General features: G+C 43.4%; 1 protein-coding gene across 6 annotated transcripts in view; it reads right to left on the bottom strand.

Annotated features, from left to right (window-relative positions):
• EBF1 (early B-cell factor 1) overlaps positions 1-23,513 on the bottom strand; it is a 407,699-nt gene that overhangs the window by 5,464 nt on the left and 378,722 nt on the right. For 3 of the 6 annotated variants that reach the window (XM_018050101.1, XM_018050102.1, XM_018050103.1), the window contains exons 12-16: positions 12,603-12,668; positions 11,456-11,633; positions 10,604-10,783; positions 6,214-6,408; positions 5,828-5,895 (exon numbers count right to left, since the gene is read on the bottom strand). In XM_018050101.1, coding sequence (XP_017905590.1) covers positions 5,828-5,895; positions 6,214-6,408; positions 10,604-10,783; positions 11,456-11,633; positions 12,603-12,668 — 687 coding nt within the window. Of the gene's footprint in view, positions 1-5,827; positions 5,896-6,213; positions 6,409-10,603; positions 10,784-11,455; positions 11,634-12,602; positions 12,669-23,513 lie in introns of those variants that run through there. The other 3 variants (XM_018050098.1, XM_018050099.1, XM_018050100.1) reach the window with 1 other exon arrangement.

Raw genomic sequence — 23,513 nt, 5'->3', positions numbered from 1 at the left:
TGCCTTCCACCAAAATCTAGTCTGTGTGCCCAGCAGTCTCTTAGAGCAGAGCCTGATCACCAGGGAGTTTCCATATGATACAAAGCAAAAGGGAAAATGGACAAAATTCCTGCTAATTTGGGTCGGTGGACCCAGTCAAAATTTATCAATGGGGTCCTAAAAACATCAGGTTTAAAAAAAAATTCTAGATGACCAGAATTTAAAAAAAAAAAACCTACCCAGTGTTCTGATACCCGAATAATGTGTTAAATCAATAAGATGAAAATTCTATTACAGCCACATTAAAAGCTATAAAGCAAAGCTAACTAACATGCTGCCAGTCCAGAGCTAACAGTGTTTCTTAATCTGGGACAGAGGGGTTAAAAATTCCAGCACGTCAAGAGCCCAGGCTGGCATCCTAAGTGAGCCAGGTTCCCGCTGTGGGGACTGAGGTGGCTCAGCCAGAGTCAGGCCTTCTGTAGCGTGAGTGGCACTCACTGCTGCCACGTGAGAATGCCTACACATAGCCACCACATGTTCTGAACTAGTTCCAGAGAAGGTGGAGAGGTGGATTCTCTAAAACATAAAATAGCCCAGTTTATATGTGTTAGCAAAAAGTTAAAATCAAAGCCAAATAAACAAACATACAGTCTGGGGGTGTCTAGGGGTGACTGTGGTCTGTCCCCACTTCCCTCTCTCTCCTTCATTGGTCCTCACACTCCTCTGTGGGTCTAATGGAAGCCAGGGAACCTCTGTCCAAGAAGAAGGCTCAGAGATGCTTACACCCAGAATTTTGCACGTAACATCAGGGGGTTACTGCTCCCCAAATCTCTTCCATCACTTCCTAAACTCCAGATGCAGAACCCTTATTGATGAGTGAATTTTGGGCAAGGAGTCCTGTTTGTGGCCTCTGGGTTTAGGCACTCTAAAGAGGCCTTTTAATAAAGAAACCTCATTGCATGACTGCGGGGAAGCTCCCGGGATGTTAGGAGCTGTTTTTCTTGTGTCTGTGCCGTAATCCTCAAGATTATTTATGTGGGTGAGATGGATGGGTGTTTGAGGCTTAGAATGTTCCAGAAATGCTGCTGGCATACGGACTTGCCCAAGTGGGGCTCATGAAGATTTCCATGAGGACACAATACCCCCACACTCTCAGAGAGTAACGTGTGCCAGGGCATCACAAGACCGAAGTGGCTCTGCCATCCCCCTGGCAGCTGGGTGATCACGTTCTCTGACAGAAGCTCAAGAAAACTACTGGCTTCAGTGGCAATGCATTTTTTGATCGGATAAGAACAAAGACAAAATGCAAAGTTTTGCCGAGCTGGGAGAAATCTGGAATGAGAGGGTGGAATGTGAACTTCCTCGAACCACCACATGTGTAAGGACGCGGAGCTAATCCGGAACAGGACGAGGGGACGAGCTTGCACAAACGCAACATGAGCATCAAGCAGAAGACAATTCCAGGAGATGTGCTACCTGACTGTGGAAAGCTGGGTGGGGCCGGCCAGCCTGCGCTCCAGCGAGGTGGGGAAAGGGGAGAAAAGTACTATGTGGGTATGATTTCTGTGAAATGACTCTGGCCTTTTGTTTTTAATTCTTCACTGCAGAGACTGTCTGGAACATAGGGTTTAAAATCCCTACCTTGGGGGCAGGTCCAGTGACATGGTGACAGCATTCTGGGGGCTGCCTATCTCTGAATGAAATCCTTTGAGGCCCACAATTAGATAGAATCCATGCTTCAAGGGCCCAGCTTTGGGAGAAGGGGAAGCATGTCTCCAGGACTATAACTGAGTATATAAGGTAACTCAAGTCTTGCCCTCTGAAAACAGACACACTTGAGGAGTCTAAGATCAGGACTGACCAATGACATTTGATAACAATGGAAGGAGATGTCTCTGTGTTATTATCTTTAAATCCAAAATATGTCTAAATTTTACATAGTTTTTCATAGGATGTTCACTGGTCTTAATCGGCCAATAAGTGCAGAGAACTAAGAGGGAGACTCTTCTGTTTCGCTGCGGGGTGTCTTAGAGCCTTTAATTAAACTTGCATGCATTGTGATTCCAAGATAGTAAGCACCATTTTCGAGGTTTGTTTGACCATAACCATTTCTTTCTTTTTTTTAAATAGAACATCTTATGAGACTCCAGAAATACTGAGATAAGAGTTTGTCCTACAGATGTCTCAGGCAAATAGTAGGTTGTCAAAGGTTTTACCTACCTGGGAGAGAAAACCAACTGGAGTCACAGAAGAAACTGCAAATTCTAAAATATAAGAATGGAGCTCCTGACTCCCAGGTAAGGACTTCCTTGTTACCCTTTCTCCCTGCCTCTTGGTACCTGTGCTCTAGGAGGTACATGACTTAGTGGCTACCACACAGGACTCGGGCTCAGGTTGTCCTTAAACCTTCTGCTTAAAATGCCTCCCCCCTCACCTTATCTCCCTGGGCCTGAATCCTACTTGCCCCTCATCCAAGGTCCAGCTCAAAGTCAACCTTCTCCATAAGGCTGGTCTGAATTCTCCCTAATCTTTCCCTCGTCTGAACTTCCACAGCTGGTTGCCCAGTGGCTTGAATATGACCATTTAGTTTAACATAGGGGCTTATATTGGGGCTTTCCTGGTGGCTCAGACAGTAAAGAATCCACCTGCAATGCAGAAGTCGCAGGAGACACAAGTTCAATCCCTGGGTTGGTAAGACCCCCTGGAAGAGGGCATGGCAACCCACTCGACTATTCTTGCCAGGAGAACCCCATGGACAGAGGAGCCATGGGGTTGCTGAGAGTCAGACACGACAGAGCAACCAACTTTCATACTTACATAATAGTCAGTTGGGCTGGGACTTAACCCCAGTCTCCCCTGATGTGCTAGTCCTATAACTCTGGGTAAGCCTTCTCAGCTCTCACTTTCTGCATCTGTATAATGGGGACAATAAACAGCCTATATCTAAGGCTGGTTGGAAGGAACACATGAGACAGTGAAGAAGACAGGCTGGGAAGAAGCCCTCCCACGTTGGTGCCTCTGACCATTGTCATCACCATCATAAGACCACAGTGTGTATCTGTTGAGGAATAAATGTGTGCTGTCAGGAGCGGAGGCTGAGAAAGGGCTGCTACGGAAACGGATCTCTAAGGAGTTGTTGGTTAAAAAAAAAAGAATGATGGACAATTAGCAGAGTGGTAGTTGGAGGTAAATAGACCTTTAAAACACTTAAACAGCCTAACTGTGTCACCTCTAATCTTGCTTATATGGTCAATTTGCTTAACCAACTCTTCCTCCGTCACTTGCCCTGTCTTAATAATCACAATTCTAAACAAGGTGGGTCCAAATGAAACAGCTGTTACTGTAACAATGACAACAAGGAGGAGAATACCACAACTTCCGAGATTCTCAATTCTCTAGCCTACATGTCTCTTTAAAATTTTTAATAGAAGTGGAATTTAGAAAGCTGAAGATGAGGTCAGTCTTAGGTTTCGGGTTTCCCCAGAAGCCAAGGCCCCCGGCAAGAGACCCCTGAAAACAGTGGCGCACTGCGCCCACATCTGCAGGGGAAGCAAACAGACGACAGACGCGCAGCGCGGGTGGGTGGGCCCTGCCTGGTGGGTGGGTGGGCCCTGCCTGGTGGGTGGGTGGGCCCTGCCTGGTGAGTGGACGGCGGGAGCAGAGTGGGCGGGGCGGAGGAGAGCTTCCCGGAAGTTGGTGACAGTTACTGTGACTTTAATTCCTCTCCTCATACCTCCCCTGCTGCCATCACCCCGAAACTAAGGACCTTTGGTGCCTAACAGAATTGGTAACACAAAAACCACCAGGACCCACGCTCAACTAGAAGGGAAGGGCAGTGTCATCCACAACAGCAAGTCGAGCACAAGCGTGCCCGGAGTTACATGCCCCAGAGCCTCCCGCTGTGCACTAGGCAGGGTTGGAGAGGTGGAGACAGCTGCAGGTCAGAAGGGGGAGGCAGGCTCTGTAGTTTGGGGATCTGTGCAGACTGGGTTAGAAACGCTCTAGGGGTAACAAATGCACACACATTTTATGTGGCCCTGTCTTGATGCCATCTCATCATTACTTAAGTATACACACACACACACACATTACACCACCGGAAGTTCCCTTAATCCAGGAGGCTCTAAAATTCGGGCTGAGTTTCTCCTTTCAGACTCTTCTTGTTCCCTCCTTGATCCACACAGCATGAAAAGACCTTTGGCCTCACTGAAGGGCTGCCCACTTCAGTCAGGGACCCTCCAAGAGCCATGGGCCTTTTCTTCTCACATGCTACCCCCTCCTCCATGGCTGATTACAAACCCCATTACACCTCCTTCCTGACGTCGTCTATGTTTAACAAGGGCTATGATTGGCAGCTCAGGAATGGTAGATTTCTGCTTTCCATACGTTTTTATCCTTATTTAAACCCATTATAAGCTATGTTCACTTAGGCAGTACATCCTCAGTTTGCCAGCTGGAGGTGTAGTCAGGGTGACAGAGCATTATTTTTAGCTGAAAAAGATACTTGCATGAATGGGTGGCTCCCCTTTTTTTGTGGGGTGGGCATTTTCTATCACAAACAATATTGCCTGAAATGTCATTCCAGAGTCTGTCTTCCTCTTCCCTCTAAGAAGATGGCTTTGCTGGGGGATGTTTTCAGGGATGGGCACTCACCTTGCCTGTGCTGGACAGATTGGCCAGCAGGTCTCTGAGCAGTGCTCAGCAGAGACCTTCTGGAGTCAGAAAGGTGCAGGCAGGGGGAGCTCAGGTTCAGAAGTCACACAGGGGGTTCGGTTTTGGCTCCATCATTACTAGATACATGACCCTGAGCAAACTGGGCCTTCGTTTTCCCATCTGTATAACAGGAACAGTACTGCCCTTATGGAATCTTCGAGAGAATGTATGTAAGTTTACATCAGTACAAAGTACATGTATGGACGTATAAATAGACAATAAGAAACAAGACTGCCTTCTCGACTGCTCTCAGCCTCCACGGCTGAGCTCTGTCAGTGAAGATGGGCAAGCCGGCCACTGAAAGGAAGGTTCTGTGGGGCACTGGGTTGGGGCACAGATCCTGAGGGTTTATTTTCATCCCCTCTGTTTCTGCCTGTGCCTCTGAGCAGGTGTTTACTCTCCTGATGCCTGAGTTTTACCCTCTGTACAATGGAGACCATAACTGTCCTTGTGTTTCATCAGGAAGTTGTGAGGATTAAATAAGATAAAGCAGGCACAGTGCTTAACACCGGTCATTGCTCAAAGAATGGCAACTGATGATTTTATTGATCTTACTTCCCTGCCAGCTGCCTTAGGAATCCTGGATGCATCCTGTTTACCCACTCTGAGTAGTATAGTGCTTGGAAGATAGAGCAGGAGATAGAGCTTTTGAGCCTGAGTTTGAAGCCAGCCTCTGCCACATACCATTGTCTCCAAGTCAAGCCATTCCCTAACCTCACTAGTCTTTTGCTTTCTCATCTATAGAATCTGAGTACTGATCCCACAGTCCCACTGTGGGAAAGGAAAGAGGCCGTGCAGCTCAGTACCCCAACTCAGTGGCAGCACTTAAGGAGAAGGTAAGAAACAGTAGACCCGTTTTAAAAGGTTCTTTTTTTCTCCATGAATAGAAAGGTCCCCTAAAATCTTTGTGACTCATTTTCCAAATTCCATGAGGGGGAGGAAGTCGAACAGTTTTAATATGAACCAGGGTCCTCCAGTGGCACTTTGGGCTTTCTGGTTCCCAGCAGCAGTAAGCCTTGGGTGTTTGGTCTAAGATGTTGTAACCTCAGGGCCCTGACTGGGCCGTCACACCCCCTCCCCATGATCAGCCCCACACGTGTTCATGCTGACACAGGCAACAGGAAGGGAACCTACTTCAGGAGAAGGCCAGTCCCGGGAGGGACCCTGCAGTGGAGAACTTGCTAGAGTCCACAAAAGACTGATCTGATTATGGCGACCACAGGGAATGAGAGAGGAAAGAGAAACGACGACATTAGTAAGTGGCGACGGTGTTTCTCAAGGAAATCTAGGGCCTGAGCAGAACTGCTGGAGTTGGAAGAACTGCTCAGGCAACTCCAGCAGAGGAGGGAAGTGGGGGACCTGGGGCCAGGTCCAACAAGGGCGAACACACAGGAACAGAAGAGCTGAGGGCCCACAGGGGCAGGCAAGCCCAAGGCCGAGCGAGCCCTGAGCAGTCTGCAGCAGGCCCTGGGAAGGTGAGTCAGGGCATCTGGTTGGCCCCCGGTGGGGCCTGGGGCTTACCTTGCAGACTGTTCCCGTTGGTGCTGGTGCAGGTGGGAGGTGGGGAGGTCTGGGGTCTGACGACAGGCGCAAAAGCACTCTTCTGTTTCACGGCTGAGACCATGTTGGCTGGTGAGAAGGAGAAGATGCCGGAGGAGCTGCTGCAATTGGAGGGGAGGCTTGTGGAGGAGGCCATGGTGGGGCTGGATGGCACGACTAAGGGGTAAGGGGAAAAGAAAAATCAGCGCTTCTCCTGGCATCCTGACACACAGCCTCTCAGCTCCCACCCTGATGCCCACCTCGCTCAGGCCACCCTTCTAGCACGAGCCTTCACTGAACTCTCAAGGTCTTGTCAGCTTTCATCATTTGGTACCCTGGCATGTGTTTCCTTTTGGTGGTGGTGACTGTGATCTCTTGTGTGTTTACTGTAGGCCGACTATGTGCCAGGCAGTATGCTAGAGCGTCTCAGGCCAGGAGGCAAGAGTGTTCTTACCAAGGGAATAGTATCATAATAGCTTCAACAGTAAGTATGGCCCACTCTGGGGAGTCGGGGAAGAGAAACCGAAGAAGGTTTCATGGAGGAGGTGTCAAAGGAAGTATTTCAGGTAGGACCTATACTGAGGTTCTAGCAAAGGGTCTGGGGATACAGAGGGTCTGGGATACTTGCCCCAGTGAGTGAACTGAAAGGTGAGTTCTGGAAGCACACTCCAGTGCAGGGATCTGTCTACGAGTCTACCCTGCAGAGAGATGGCCAGACTGAGAGGGTGTGGTCACTAGTGGAAGGAGAGGTATGAGGAAGAAGAGTGAGTTGAAGGCAATGCCAGGATTCTAATTTAAGGCACTGATGAATGGATGGTGGTGTGTGTGTCTGATGTCTCCCCATGAAGCTACTACAGCTTCCCGAAGTGTACGTGTATGTGTGCCAGTCATGTCTGACTCTTCAGGACCCCATGGACTGTAGCCTACCAGGCTCCTCTGCCCATGGGGATTTCCCAGGCAAGAATAGGCCATTTCCTCCTCCAGGGGATCTTCCCCACGCAGGGACTGAACTGGAATCTTGAGTCTCCTGCATTGGCAGGTGGAGTCTTTACCACTGAGCCACCTGGGAAGCCCTCCTGAAGGATATGACTATATCGCCATGTTCCACAACACAGATAGAAGTAGGTAGGAGGCCAGATGGATAAATAATCCACCACGTGCTTTCTGAGTGACTAATGAGGGACTACAAGTCAAAGTTCCAAATCCTTTCTACCTCCTGCAGAACTGTACAGAGATGCATGGGTGTGAGCTAATAAGCAGCAAGATTGGGGCTTTATGTAAATACTCACAGTCTGGGAGTGGTGGGGACGTGGATTATCAATGACAGGAGATCTCTGGTGATTCAGAGAGAGAGACAATCTAGCTGCTTGGGGGATATGAAAGAGTGTGAGTGATGCAGGTCCTCTCCACCTGGCCTTTCATCTTTCGCTAGTTGCTAGTCATTTCAGGTCACTTTAGGAAATAGATATTGTACACAGGAAAGCCCTCTACACTCAGGACTTAGGGCCATCATACACCCACCTTCCATTTCCTCTGTACCCCAGGGAAAAGTATGAGTCCTGTCCAATGATTTTCAGGCACTTAATTCAAATTCTAGGTACTTCCTCCTCACTGTATTATTTTCCACATTATGTAATAAACATTTTATATTGCTTTGTCACCTGCAGGAATCTTCACATCTTTTCCATCTATGTCAGTAGCCAAGCAAGCTTAGGTTGGGACCTATTACATCCTTTTTACACCTGATCAAACCGAGCAAGTTGAGACTCAGAAAACAGTCCAGTGACTTGCCCCAGTGAGTGAACTGAAAGGTGAGTTCTGGAACCAAACCCCAGTGCAGGGATCTGTCTACGAGGCTACCCTGCAGAGGAAACAGATCACCAGGGGACAGGCCCCTTCCCAGGAGCACACCACAGCCCAAATCCCTGAGTAAGTGGCCTCCCCCTCAACCTCCTGGCTTTAGAAACTTAGGGAAGAGCTTATCAAGTCAGTCACAGACAGCAGTTGCCATCAGGGGGAAATGACCTCTTCTAATCAGCTCTCAGCACTACACAACCCAAACGTACTGGATGTTTTATGGAGCAGAACAGGGAGCTGCCAACCTCAGGATTTTCACAAACATTTTCTAAACTGTACTTTTCTTTTAATGAGACCAGCATTTTTATACATCTCTTAGGATTTGTAAATGTGAAAATGCGCTCAATAATAACACCCATTTAAATTGCAAAACTCCTGCACTGGAGGTTTGATTTTTAAATATTCGTAGACTTGAAATCCTGCTGGTTCACTGAGGAAGGCAATTAATCTCGTTGGCAAATGCGATCATTATGTGTATTTAGAGGTGGGGAGTTTGAGGGGGGCCTTAACAGAGGAAGGGGTGAAATATAGTCAAGCAGTTCCATTTGTTATAACATTATTAGTTATCAGCCACCACACCAGGAAGGGTGTTCACCAGTGGAAATGTCTTATTTTATTTTTTATTCTGTTTGGAATTTTTCAACATGAGTGGTTTATGAATAATTAAATATTGTGGAGGCAAAAATTCAAATCAGCTGGGCTTTTTGTTTATTGTTTTATTTGCATTTATGCAGATAAAACCATCCCATCTGAGAGCCTATTTGAGAATTTAATACTATATTTGTGAGCACTGAGGAAATCAATTAATGGAAATTAAATGTTGGAAGTTTCACAGTCTGACAGATGCAATCTCAGGCTCAGGTCGCTGGGTGTCTGCACAGGCTTAGGAAGACAGAGCAATCCAAGGCCCTAAATTGAATTGCTACCATATAGCAATTAGGTTATTGATTTAATTAAGAATGCCACCTTTTAATTTTCAGGTCATGATTGAAACCTTTTCTGATTGAGTAGAAACGAGAACACTGAAATGATAGATTTGTGAGAAACAATCTTTTGATGAATCAAAATCTAATGTGAAACTGGCCCCAAACACTGATGCTTCAGCAGACAGATGTAATATATGCAGATTATTATGGAGAATTTAAAATGTACAACAAGCTGCTGATTCCGAACAGATCAAGTAGAAATAAAGAAATACAGAGGTTTAGCTCACACTGAGCTACAAATTCAGCCGGAAGGTAAACGGCGATAAGTATTACTTTCAGAAGTTAACTTCTTGCAAAGGCCAAGAATGATCTTTCCTCTTTCAACAGCCTAGCACACTCTCTGCATTTCCACTGTCGGAGAAAGCATCTTTTTCAGTATTTTTAGCTGAGACTCTCATTTTTAAAAAAATCATACCATTATTTCATGTAACAACAGTTTCTATCAGCTCACAAAATGCTAAGAGCTTAGAGTTATTATACACCAGAAGAGCCACCCACACTGTCCAAGATGAACTTGGTTTTCCATGTAAAAATCCTCCGAGGGCAATCAAGAGACTGTGGAGACACAGCTCATGACATTTTGTATGTAAAGACGCCAGTTCCCTGAGGTTCTTTAGATGCAACTGAAACACTGCACACACACAAAAAAAAACCTTTAACCTCAGCTTCTTTAAGACAGGAACAAGGCACAAAAGAACAATTTCTTGTATATGTTTTTTCATCATGCCAAATTTTGGGGAAAAATAAAGTGTGTTTTTTGGTTTGAATGTTTGGTTTTTTTTCTTTGCACATATAAAACACAAAAGGGAAAAAAAATCTAAACATTAAAAGAATAAAGGAGAGGGACTTCCCTGGTGGCCTAGTGGCTAAGACTATATGCTTCCAATGCAGGAACCTCCCACGTTCGATCTCTGGTCAGGAAACTAGATCCTACATGCCACAACTAACACGCAGTGCAGCCAATTAGGTAAATATCTTTAAAAATAAAAGACTTTAAGGTTTAGATACTCATTATCATGCTAAACTACTACCACTTAACATTATCATTCTATCACTATGATTATTACCGAGATTTACTGACTGCATCACCCATGGGCTGAGCATTAGGACAAGCTTATTACATGCATTCTTTTATCCAAGTATCACAACAGCTGTGTGGGAGGGAGAGTGGGTTCCTTCCCCATTTTACAGATAAGAACACTGAGGTTGAGAGAGGAGATGAACCTGCTCAGGGCCACCAGTCAGTGACTGGTAGAAGAGTCAGACCCAGCTCCATCTGACTGGAAGCTTGGGTTCTCACAATGACCTCACATTGCTACTCTGGTCACAGGCAAGCTCTGCTAGAGAAACAGGGGAGAACGATGAGCAAGGAGGGCAGAGATTCCTGCTGGAGACACTGCTGCCTTGGGTCCCATCACCTGGGTCCACACCTGGCAGGGCGGGGGCTGCACAATGAGCCAACACAGCACAACGCCCAGGTTTTGAAGCAAAAAAATGTGCAGAAACACAGGACACACATCTTTACTTACTGGCATAGGGTGAGTTGGCAGCTGAGCCGTTGAGGAAGGTCGGGGAGCCGCCCAAATTGGACATGGCAGCAGTGCCGTACCCATTCATACTCGTGGTGACCGAGTTATAGTTGGTCTGCTGGGGGGTGGTGCTCGGCACATACCCATGTGGTGACACGCTGCTTGAGTTGCGGGTGAAACCTGAGAGGCGGGGGCGAAAGCAAGGATGAGGGTGGCATTCAGGTGGGTGGTGGGCCTGGGAGGCTGGGGGAAAGGAGGCCTCTGGCTCTTGCCCCCTCACCACATCCCAAAGGGAAGGGGCCGAGTGATTCATGGGTGGGTTGGTGGTGCTAGCTCTGTGATTAAAATGGGAAGCGAGCGAAAGACGCATTTCTCAGGAGATCATAAATACTTAGCAGGCCTGTGAGAAGTGGCAATGCAGGACCTATAAATTATCATTTTGGAACAGAAATAAATCCCAATCTGAGAGATGTGCCCTGGAAGTAACAGGTTCCTACTCCCTGGATGAGGGTGATAGGCTCTGGCCCCTCCAGAACTTCAATTCCAGCCCTCTTTGGGACCTGTCAGTCATGGTTTACAGTGAAAAGTCAAATGCAGAGACGGCTAAATTAATGGATCCTGTCTAGCCACCCGCCACCAGATTATCTGACATGATGGCTAGAACCAAAAATCTACAATAATATCTGATACACACAGACCCAGGAATCTCCCTTTTTTTTTGGGGGGGGGGGTGGAAATAATTTTAAAAAATAAACACTTTTGTGTCAAATAAATGGGGAGGGGTAGCTTGAGGTTGGGAAGGGACAAGGAAATCAGCGGGGGTGGGGGTGGGGACAAGGGAGGGCTCCTGACCCTGATTGGTGGCCTGCGACGCCTCGGAGACATTCACGGCCAGTTGTCCACTGAAGGAATTCACGCCCATCATTCCCGCATGGACCGAGGTGTTCGTGAGGGCCGGGAGCTGGCTGTGGTTGCGAGGAACACTGTACAGAGCCTCTGCGATGTCAGCCGCTCTCTTCAGAATAATCTCCTGAAAAGCAACAGGAACATCCCGTGTAACTGCCCCAGTCACATTCCTGGGAGACCACATCCCAGGTGTTTACTGCAGGCTGCACTCAGGGCTTTCCATGATTACCTGCACTAACTCCTGCAACCTCCACAAACCTGTGTGTTCAGTCTCATCATCATCAAGCCCATACCTCAGACGGGCCAGCTGAGGCTTAGAGAGGCGAAGACCTCATTTAAGGACGCTTACCTCCTTAAGGGCAGAACTGGGCTGCATAACTCCATGTGACTTTGACAGCCCATTAACTCAGCCAGTCCTCCATACTACCTTGCAGTACGGGACAGCAACCTGGGGCTTCCCTTCCCCACCAGTAACACAGAAAACTCTGGGGTCACTCTCTCTCACACACATGCGCACACGTGCCCTGAAATTCATCTCCCAGGATGAAGTTAAGGGAAGGTTTACATGACAACCTGTGTCCTTAAGTATTAGTAGGCCTGTGTCCCTTGGACATGGACCGATTCAAGTGACACAAAAAAGGAAGGATTATCTCAGGCTTGTAGTTTCCTGAGCAAGTTGAATCAGAGACATGGAGTTGCTCTATGAAACAGAAGCAGACAATGTTCAGGCCTTGTTACACTTTTTAGGAGAAGAAATTGAGCCCCCCTTTTCCTCCTAAATTTTCTCGAAAACCTGAAAGGAATAAAATTGAGCACCAGTAACTCTCCTCTTCAATGATGAACTATATTCCCACAGGAGATTCCTTTTAAATAAAGTACCTTTTCTCGTAAGAAAAATTATTCCCTAGAAAAGGCAATAAAAGATTTACAAAAGAAGAGAGAAGAACTGAATGGCTTTGCAACATGTTAGGCCTGAATGACTTTTTACTCTGCACTCATGAAAGAGCTTTTATAATTTTCATGCTTTTTCATTCTAACAAGGACTCTGGGAGCTTCAGCTGAATGTGGAAGGTTCGAGACCCAGCACACTCACCTGGTTGTTGTGGGGCATCCCATAGAGTGCTTCTACCAGATCTGCAGCCCTTTTGAGTATCACTTCCTGTCAGGGAGAAAAGCAGATACAGTCCTCTGAGTGAAGGCAGGGCGTCATTATCTTTTCACATGATCATGTTCTATTTTCCCTCTCACCATCCTTTGCCAACACACCGCTTTTAAGGCAGTGGGTTTGGGGAACCCCAGAATGGTGTTAAATCACCAATTTATCCCTGTTCATATACACACTTAATCAAGTCAAAAGGTGAGCATCATTGGTACCGCAAGATAAAATACATCACTCAGTAGTCTGCCATGAGCACGATAAAGCACTCATATGTTTATTGCTGAATACAATTGCAAGGTCATTTACCAGATTACTACGATCGATGTCAGTTGGTGCATGTTATGAATCCCTAAGATGTGTTTATTTTGCACTTAATTGCTTATTCCAGGAACCATGACCTTATCAGACAGGTCATTTTCAAGAGATTTCCAATCAGTCTTCAGCTAGTAAGAAGCATGTGGCATTAGACTCCTCTTGTATATCTCCCTTGTGTGGCAGAGTCGTGAGATCAGGGGGTGATGTGCTGTTTTGTCAGAGGTTCTTACAAAAGAATTCTCCTGCCCCCAGAAGCTCCCTCTGCACCAATTTTCATGACTGGCAGAGTCTGCTTCTTTTATAGCAATTCTTTGCTATTTCAGTATTGTTTGTCATTTTCCCCAATTGCTCATTCATCCTCCTCCTAGGTGTTATGCTCTGCTGTTCACTCCAGTTGAAGAAAAAATGTCTCCTTTCATTTAGGTGGACTTCCATATTTAGCTAGCATGCCTGTTTCTAATAATATAGGGCACTCTACAAAAATATGTGTGGTGATAATTTTTTTCATTCTAACCACAAGAAATTGTTCCTTTATTCAGCCCCAATTTTCTGAAGATTCATTTATACTGCAATGTGAAAAGAAAAGCTAAGCTTGATACATGTAAAATGGAGGCTTATCAGAGAACCAAACATGAAGGCATAGTATGATTATCAGAGGTGATTTGCAAGAAGATATGTTTACTTTTTTTTTTTTTTTTTTTGCTGTGGGTAAAGTTTCAAAAAGAAGTTTAACTTTAAACATTTTACACAATAGATATCTGCATGGAGAAGCAGTGCTGTTGAATTTTCACATACTGCAGACACTGAGCACAAAATAGGGATATAATTGCATTCATTTTGCTGTCACCATAGCCTCTTCAAAAATTCTTGAACAACTCTTGAAATGACAAGCTTTTAGATACATATTAGCATTTTTCAATTTTAAATTCTCTATAAGATAAGATAAAATAGTTGTCATACTGCAGTAACTACTTATGACATATATAATGTCCTAAATTCAAAAATGAGGTAGAGGGGTTTTCAGTTCTCAATAAACATTTATGCATGCTTTAAGCTGCTGCTATACCCCATTTACAAAACAGTTCTGTTATTTTTCAGATAAGGAGTAGAAAACATTATATAATCAATGGGGTTTGAATCAATCCATCTGAAATAATTTCTTTATTTTTTAATGCAAGCTACAAGATAACCTACCCTATTTTTGTTTGCAGTGCTGTCTGACCATAGCAGTTAATAATTTATTATGGTATGGGCACAGTAAACCCTATCCCCAGATCAAATTCAGCCTGTACTGCTTTCATTAAAACCTCACGGCTTTATCTGGCTCTTAGAAAAGATTAAAACAAAACAGGATCAAGTTAGTTTATATACTAAAAGTTGACTTCTCTGGGTCTATAGTCATTTATTTCTTCAAATGGGTATTTATGTCAGTGTTTGGGCTTGGCAAAGAAGATATTTTTCTTTCTTCTCATTTTAGGAAAAAAAATACAAGACTTTTGCTTGTCAAAAGCAAGATGAGGTATGCAGTTAGAACCTGCATTTGTGAACTTCAATCTTGGAACAGTATCATTGAGGATTTAAAGCAGTGCTTATTTTAATTTCACAGGACCAGGGAGGAGGCAAATTCCAATAAACTCCAGTATCTTTGAAGTTCTTGTACCTGAAAAATTCCAATTATCAGGGTAGGCTATATATTTTAAACTGATATTTTTAGTGATAACAGGTTTTGATGACATAATTCACTTGTTTCTTTTTCTGCTTACTCAATGCCCAGAGCTCTCATCAGCATTCAACCCCTGAAAGTGAAACATTTGAACTTCACTTCCTAGAGCTGCCTCCTCCTTCAATCCATGGAGCCAGGACACGCTTTCCACTAGGCACATTGCTGTAGTTGGGTCAGCAGCCCAGCATTGCTTCAGACCAGCAGTCTTGAGGACAATGAACTCAATGTCATGTCCTGAAAGTGACTCTCTTAAATGGTATCTTGCCTATTTTATAGTGTCCTTCATCGTGGTATCAACTTTGGGACTTAAGGGGGAGACGGCTTTTGGCTCAGCTTGGCCAATGTGATTCAGCTTCTATTAGTTATTTCTGCAAATGGGAAGGAGAAAGGAAATGTCTGGGTCCTCTATGAGTTAGTGCAGCGAACCTGCAAGGTGCTTGGATTTCGGTGACCAGAAAATTGCTCTCACCTCCATGTCATTAGGCTCCCAGTGAACTAGCCCCCAAGCGTGTTTGTGTTGGGGATCTAATATATTGCCTTTCAATCAGAGCTGAGAACCACTGAACACACAGACAGAACATGACGAGCAGGTCAGGAAAGCAATAAAGATTTTACAGAGCTGTCCAAGGTGCTAAATTTACTCAATAATGGGTTTGGCACCATAGTGTTAACCTCTCATTTACTACCAGTTTGAGGGACTAAATTGAAGTAGCTGACTTCATTTACCTTGAAATGTATATTTTATGACATTATGTAAGTAGATTGAAAGGGCACTGCAGTTTTAACAATTTAAAGGCTAAAGCATGTTTAAGATGAAACTTGAATATTTATTGTATATTGCACTTAAAGTATATAGAATGTTAAAATGTATTGATTAAATTTGTAAAAGGCATTATAAAAATGACAGGTAGTATAAAAGATGTATGCCTTTTAAAATCAAATTGATAGTATATGCTATCTCTTTGGTGGTCACAAGTGTAATTTTTTTGCAGTTTTATATGGTAATTTGAAAAATCTGTAATTTCACATTAGGAAATGATTGAGCCTGGGATGTTAAAAAAGAGAGAGAGAGAAATTTCCCATAAGGGGAAGAGCTGGATGTTTCATATAATCTTTTGTCTCTGAAACTGTTCCTAAAGTCTTATTTTTTGTGACATTGTATAAGGATCCTTCCATTCTAACATGCAATTTTAATATTTCTGAAAAGAGCATTTGACTAGTACTAATATCTAATTTTTCAAAGCATTTATTTGTCAGGAGAGATTTTCTCTTCTCTTCTTAATGTTTAAAACGACTCCCTGCTTGCAGTTTAAAACATGAGGGTAGAGATTAGACTCTTCCAAGATAATTAATCCTATCCTTGGATTAAAAAAAATACATATCCCATTGGGCAATTAAAAAGACAAATACTAGTACCCTAAATATTGAAAAGCCCCAGAGTCTCCTTATAGAGGTAATGCTTATTCTCCAACCTATATCCTGAGTCAGACTATTTTTCTTTTCATAAGTTTGGACTTATTCTCTCTTAAAGACACAGAAAATGTTTACTCTTTAAAAACAACAGCTTTTTACTGACCTATTTCCTTTCACAATCAAAACTGGTCATTACCTGCCTTGCTATGACCATTGATTGATGATTATGTGAATGGGATTCTGGAGAGAAAAAATGGATAAGCTATGCTAAATCTGTTTAGAGTTAGTAGAAACACTGGAGAGATTCAAGGAACAGTCAAGTATAACTGTCATAATAAGTTTTGCTATGGTTTGGAACCTTAATGATAAAAATGCCAAATGAGCTACAAATACAGTGAGAAGATACGGCCTTACTTCCCATGTTGCGACCCAGTCAGTTAGCAAATAATTGTTAAACTTCCTGTTGCCCAAGTAGTTGCACACCAACATTCCTCTCCGGCACCCTTCAAGGCACCCTATCTTCCCAGAATTAAGGTACAGGGTTCCTAGGAGGTTGCAAAAGATCTCCACCCCTCTTTATTCAACCTCCTCTCCCTGTACACCTGAAGAACTCTATTCTGGGCTAGCTTGACCTCCTCAGTCTAGAAGCAACATGCTGGGCCCCCTCCTATCTCCAAACCATCATTCATTTGCTCTTACTTCATCTGGAACACTGGCTTCGGTCTGTGTCCGTTTGCAATGCCTTCCCATCCTGCAGAGTCTGGTAATGAATGTGGTACTGGTGGTGGTGGTAGAGTAATGGAAAAGAGAACTATTGTGTTTGGAAAGGGAGACTTTAACTCATTCAGTCCTCATGGTGAGACTCTGTATCACCATTTGGCAGATAAGGAGACTGAGACTCAGAGAGGTCCACCAATTTGCCCTGAGGTCACACAGCTAATGAATGTCTGAGCAGGGATTCAATCTCAGTCCTGTTACACATCAGAGCCTGAACTCTTCATACTTACACTATCCTATCAGAACTAATTCCACCTTCACTGAGACTCCAGCTTCGAACCTCTCTCATTCCTCTGAAAAAGAGTGCTGACTGCCCCACCCAGAGCCACGCAGAAGTAGATTCTGTAGGGTCATTTTGTTCTGCTCTTAAGTGTGCGAGTCTTCAACCTCCAACAACTAGACTGTAGGTACTTTGAGGTCATGGCTATGTCTTAATCTCCTTCTCCAAGCCCCTAGCACTGTGTTCAGCAAACCACAGCCCTTGAGAAATTCATACTGAAGAGTTTATTCTAAAATAGGTACTGATTTTTAAAAGTATGTGCTTAATTTATATGAGGAAATGACCAAGTCATATATTTGGCATAGTTTATAAAAGCAGAAGACTTAAATTTGGTGCCCCATTTGGCTCTAGACTTTTTAATCCAATATATAAATTCCCAAAGGTCATGTCTGGGGAGGTTTTTTATACCATTTTTTAAGTGAATTTGCTCCTTCACTCCTGCTGACTTGTACTTACACTTTAATTTTGTGACTAATATAATGAATCATCTCGGGTACAGACATTATCTCAAGTTATAGGCTGCTATCAACATGAGGCTGGTCTTGATGTACATTAGCCTTTTATTAACTGTACTCCTAGACTCTTGGAAATACTTAGGTTTTTGCATACTCTCTGGAACAAGAAATATCATATCTAATATGCAGACATGGCTAACTCATCTTTCCTTCTGTTTTATGACAGTAAAATCTCTGAGGATTATTCAACCTCCATGTGAACCGTCAGCATCTGATCCCAAATGTGTTGCTCTTAATAACAAGTCCATGTTTACTGTGCCCACCCAGCCTCCCAGGGAGAGTGGGAAGGATGTCTAACCATCCGATACTGAGCCCATTTATAAATCCAGTTCAATGTTTTAAGTAATTCAAACCCAGATGAGCAGGGGAGATGGCCTGAACTCCCTTCCATTCAGAACACATACAGACCAACTCATAAAGCCAGATGGGCACCCATTTACCAACACAACATTAATTTCAAATATCAGAATCAGATTTTGAGACTCTGGAAACTCCCTCATAAAATTAAAGCCCAGCGATGCTTCAGTAATTTCAGAAGACAATCTGTGCTTGGCTTTATGCTCCCTCAAGTAGAAAATAATGTTTTGAGGGATGCAGAAAACAGAAGCTAAACGATAAGCATCAACTATCAAAGTCAAGTTGACTTGGGTGATTCCTACGAAAGAAGTACAATACCTTCCTGTCACTGCACATTTCCCTGACACCCATTTATCACCAATCTACTTTCCTTATCAGGGGATTCAAGATACAGTGGGTCCAAATATCAGCAAAATATGGAGTGGAATGGCAAAATCACTCCTGATTTAAAGTCGATAAGCACCTATCAGTGAAACCAGCACTGACTCCATGCGCCTCCTCACCCTAGAGTTTACACTGGGTTCACGTTTTGAACAGTGTAATTCAGCTCATTAGCCTTTAAGTTCCAGCTCTTTCCCCACTTGCTTCTCAAAGTGTGGGTGACACTGATTGGAAAGTCTAAGAGCTGAAAAATTGATTGGAAGTTTCTGGCAGCCCATTTCCCACAGAGCTGTATGTACAGCACAATAAATCCTAGTTGTACTGAAAGGTATTTCTGTGGAGGGTAGTTTTCTATCCCAACTTCCTTTATGTTTATTCAGCCAAATGGAAAATTCCACAATGGCAGGCTCTGCGTCCTTAAAAAAAAAAAAAAATCATATAATGAGGGCAGTGAGGGAAAGAATAAAACAAACCAAAATAATACTTGAGCACTGTTTAGTTTCCAATCCTCTGAGACATTCCTTAAATTTTTCATTTTTTCTGGTATTATGAACTTCTCAAAATGGAGCTTACTGCAGATCATTAGAAGCCTTTAGTGTCACACTTTAAACACTCTTTACTCAGAAGCCCTATGACTGAGAAGTGTCGCTTACATTTAGCATGGATATAATTAAACATGTTTCTGTTGAAAGGGGCATTCTCATTATGGCTAAGGACCACTTTAGACTAAATTGAAATGGAAAGGAGGAACAGAGATGAGGTGTAGGTAGCAAGCGGTTATTTCTAGGGAGGCATAAAATGCCAAATGTGTAACAATTATATTTTACAACCCTGCATTCTAAAGACTTCAGAGCATTTTATTATATAAGAAGCCCCAGTTGAAGCTTAAGGAGCATTCCAGCACACACTCATTGCCCATAGCCTTTAAAGAAAAACAAAATTCAAACCATAATCAGAATCTGCAGAAAATTTCAAAACAAAGGATTTAAGTATTTTGAAAGGGTCTACTGCTATTCGCACAAGAGGCTTCAAAAGTATTCTAAAGACACTGCAGAGGTTTGAAGGGGAGGGGTGCTTCCAAACCTCCTCTTATTTTAAGGCAGATTTCGTGTTCAGATTAGATGATACTCCTCTTCTCAAACGTATGTTATCATTGTGCCACGTGGCTGAAGGTGCACCAGAAAGCTTTGCATCTGTTAGAAGCACGGTATAGAAGACTTCTGAATCACATGAAATTAAGGCAGTTGTAAGCTAACGCAGCTATATCAACGTAAGACATACTAACTTACATGATTGACTTTTACAGTGGAAAGAAAAAGGCTGTTTTCAGGCAGCTGTTATTGCCTCAATGGAAAAAAAAATCAATGAAAGTGAAATGAACAAGAGATTTTGTCTGAGTTGCAGTTAATACCACTGAAGAGCTATGGATATTAAAAGGTCAACAAATAAATTAGCCAGAGTGTTATGAAATGAATGATTTGGCTTATAATTTTATTGAGTGAAAATTGTTCGCTGCCTATTAGACCAGGTAATTTTTATCTCGTGCCTCAATTACTGTTCCGTAAGCAATAATATAGTTGTAAGAGCTGCTGGTTCGATCGCGTGACCTCTGAGAAGCCGGCTAGGACAGCTGACTTTACTATGATGGATAACTAAGCTTGGTCTCCACGAGGTGCCAAACCTCCCTTTCCTGCAAGGGGATCTCATAAAAGAAACATTACAGCTTGATTCATTTTACCAAAATGTTCGACTTTTCAAGTGTCAGCAGTTAAGTATAAATTGTGAAACCAGGTATTCCTGAGAAGACTGATGACAATGGCTTCCCCCCCTCTTTTTGGTCTCGTGGCATTCTCTTCTAAATGGTGTCATGGTAATTGGTGAATGGGAGCCTGGGGTGCTTCCCGCCACAAATACAGTGAAAAATGGTGTCTGCACCCTTGTGGATATGACCTGCTTGGAGGTACAGAGCTGAACTTGGTAACCTCTGGCTGGCTCTTCTTATTCCGATTCATTGTACTGGTTTAAGACCAACGCTCTGGGTTAGGTCCTGCTGAGTGGCCTTGGAAATCGACTTTCTGATCAGGATGAAAGTCTCTGCTTAAAGAGAAGGCTGTGGACAGAGGTGCCTTTTTCAGGGCTAGGTTGTAAAGTCAGCACATGAAACAAAAACTGCCTAGAGTCAAAATTACCCTTGAAACTCTTTTAAGTTGCCAAGGCCTGGGCTCTTAGAAACACAAAAGGCAGAAATTAACTACTTGTGTTTCTCTTTGTCTTTTGGCTGTGGCTTCCCTTTCCCTAGGGTGAGAGAGAATAAATATCTAGTTTGAAAGTAAGAGGACCATTGAGTAAACAAAGAGATTTATTTTATGTATGTCGGCGTATGTCTGTGTATGTGTGTCTGGTGTGTGTGTATACAAATGTATGTGTATATTTATATTTTTGGACAAGTACGTGTAGTTAAACTTGAGTAAGTGATACATGCAGGCTGGAACTACGCTGGACTTTAAGGATATCTAAGGGAGGCAAAAATAGAGATGGTTTTGGCTTCTTAAATTGCTGAACATCACTGGTTATTGCAGGTACCTCCAGACGAATGGTATCTGTAAATGATGATTCCCAAAGCTTTACAGATGGTCCTGACTATAACTGCAATTAAAATTCACTGCCTCAAGACTGCTGGGGCTCTGTTGGTTCTTATTACTCCAGTGTTTAATTGAAGTGTTACTCAAGGCTGAAAATAGTAAGCATGGCCAGAGACATCCTAGTGTCTGTTTCTTTGGTCTTTAAGAGGAGGGTGTTGGGTGGTTAGGGGGTAGAAATGAGCCCCTTGTGCCTCCTCCTGTGACTTCTCCTTGAACTAATGAGTAATTATATTCAAAGCCTCTGTACACAGGGTGTGATATGAAGGTTAAAGTTACCCCCCTACACACAGGCACCCACCCATCAAGAGCTCCATGCTAAAAAAGGACTTGAAGGAGGCTCAAGAATACAGCTATTGGAGTAACTGTTATTACAAGTGCCTACCGCGATGACTCGGGGGCTAAAGAGAAAGAGAATTATCTCCTGGTATTGTACATGTATTTTTAATTCCTGCTGCCTCTTTCCCCTGACTCAGCCATCTGTGAGCTACCCTCAGACCCTGCTACCACCTTCCTCCTCCCCCTAGCTGAACTTGTGGAATTCTAAAAATCTGGTTTATAAAACTGCCTTTTTTCTTACAATTCCCATTTCTTAATTCTAGGAGGCAGTGCCTTAGAGATTCGGGCTCTGGAATCCAAAAGCATTGGCTCAAAATCTGCTTGGCCACTTGCAGCATTGTAAATGCAGCCCTTGGTTTCCTCTGTTTCCTCATCAGTGGACTCAGACCAGCTTCAAGCTCAGTAGACAGGCTTACGGAGCAGGAGGCAGTGATAGCAGTGATAACCCTTACTTATTTTCCAGAGAATTTGGGCAAACCATGTGCATTCTTAGAGCCAATGTGGATTATGTGCCTGCAAAACCCTGTGAAAGGCTCTGAACAGACTAATGGGGAGGAAATCTGGACATGGAAAGTCTCTATTGGCAGCTGCATGAGCTGTCCTGAGCCTCAGTTTCCTCATCTCTAAATTGGGCATGATTCAATAGTGACAGAATACCTTACTGCAGAGTTGGTTAGTTAAAGAAAACATAAATAAAGTAACACAGTGAGAATTAAAATTTCTGCGGGAGTCATGGCCTTTTTAATGAAGCTACAATCTCCGTCCCCAGAAAAACAATGTGTGCGTGCAGGTGTGTGCATACTCATCTCTCACACATACTTGTGTATCCAATTTCAAAGGCACACAAAACTAGGTTAAACTCCCCCGATAAAAGAAGCATAAGCAGGAGGGGACACCAAGCCCCTAAACTGGGCATATTATCAAAATGGGGAAGTGGAATTTGACTGTGAGTTTTCTGGCAGAGACAGAGGAGAGAGGGGTAAAAAAGAACTGCATTCCACGGTTTGTGTTTTTGACAAGAAAAGGCAGAGACAAAATGGTTTTTGGAAACAAACCCAAGCATGCTTTTCCTAAGAGGTGAATATACCATATGATTTGCTTTTGTTACTGCACTTTTCTTTTTTTTTTTTTTTGGTTTGAGTCATTTTGGTTCCCAGATATAATGTTAATAGAGTTTCTTAAAATTAAAAACAAAACAAATAAATGATTAGGATTAGAGAGCAGGGCTGGTGTCACAGTGTGGAAGATAAAGACATAGGGTTTTTCCTTCTCCTCTTCTGAAACCCTCAGTCATCCCCTTTTCTGCTAACAGGCAATGTGGTTATGCAAAGATTTCTTATTTGTATTTTCACTGATGCAACTGCAGGTTTTGAATTACAGATAGTCTTTGCATAAAGACTAAAACAATAAAAACATAATTAGAATACATGGTATACAGCCGACTCCAGTTTTATTTTGCCCCAGCTCTGTATTTATGATAAATCACTAAACACGACCGATCTTTAGGGCGGGTGATTTTGGGTCTCGTCTCTGCACTGAGCAAAACCAGGGCCTGTGACTAGCGTCTGAATTTCCATTCTGCAAGTGTACAGTGGAACTGAATAATATTTGGCACAATGCAGTGCACAACTGAGCCACTAAATGGCTGATTTACTAAATTGTTATTAGATGAGCCCTTGCTGTTCCAAATGAAAGTGCAGTCACTGTCTTCCTGCATGGTGTGTTCAGATTGTTCTGTGTTTAAATATTCAGCATGAGGCTAATGCGAACTGATGAACTGAGACTATAAACATTCACTTTCAATACAGACAGAGCAACAGAGATGAAACATATCATGTGGCCTGTGGAGGTGAAAGTGATTTATATTTAAGGATGTTGCTGCCTACTTCCATTACTTTAAGGTACTCTTAATTAGCATGGTGTTGGAAATGACTAATTCCTGTGTACAGGAAGAAGAGGCTGGGATTGTTATTTTTTTTTGCACACCAGTGAATGAGAAGCTACCCCAAGGATCTGCTGCCTATGTTGTGGTTCAGAACCTTGAGTTTTATTCATGGCGGGCTGCACCATGCCAGCAGAGTCTTATTTCTTCTGGGAGAACTATGG

Source organism: Capra hircus, chromosome 7, assembly GCF_001704415.2.
Source record: "Capra hircus breed San Clemente chromosome 7, ASM170441v1, whole genome shotgun sequence".
Taxonomy (NCBI): Eukaryota; Metazoa; Chordata; class Mammalia; order Artiodactyla; family Bovidae; genus Capra; species Capra hircus.
This window is presented reverse-complemented; position numbering and strand designations above follow the sequence as displayed.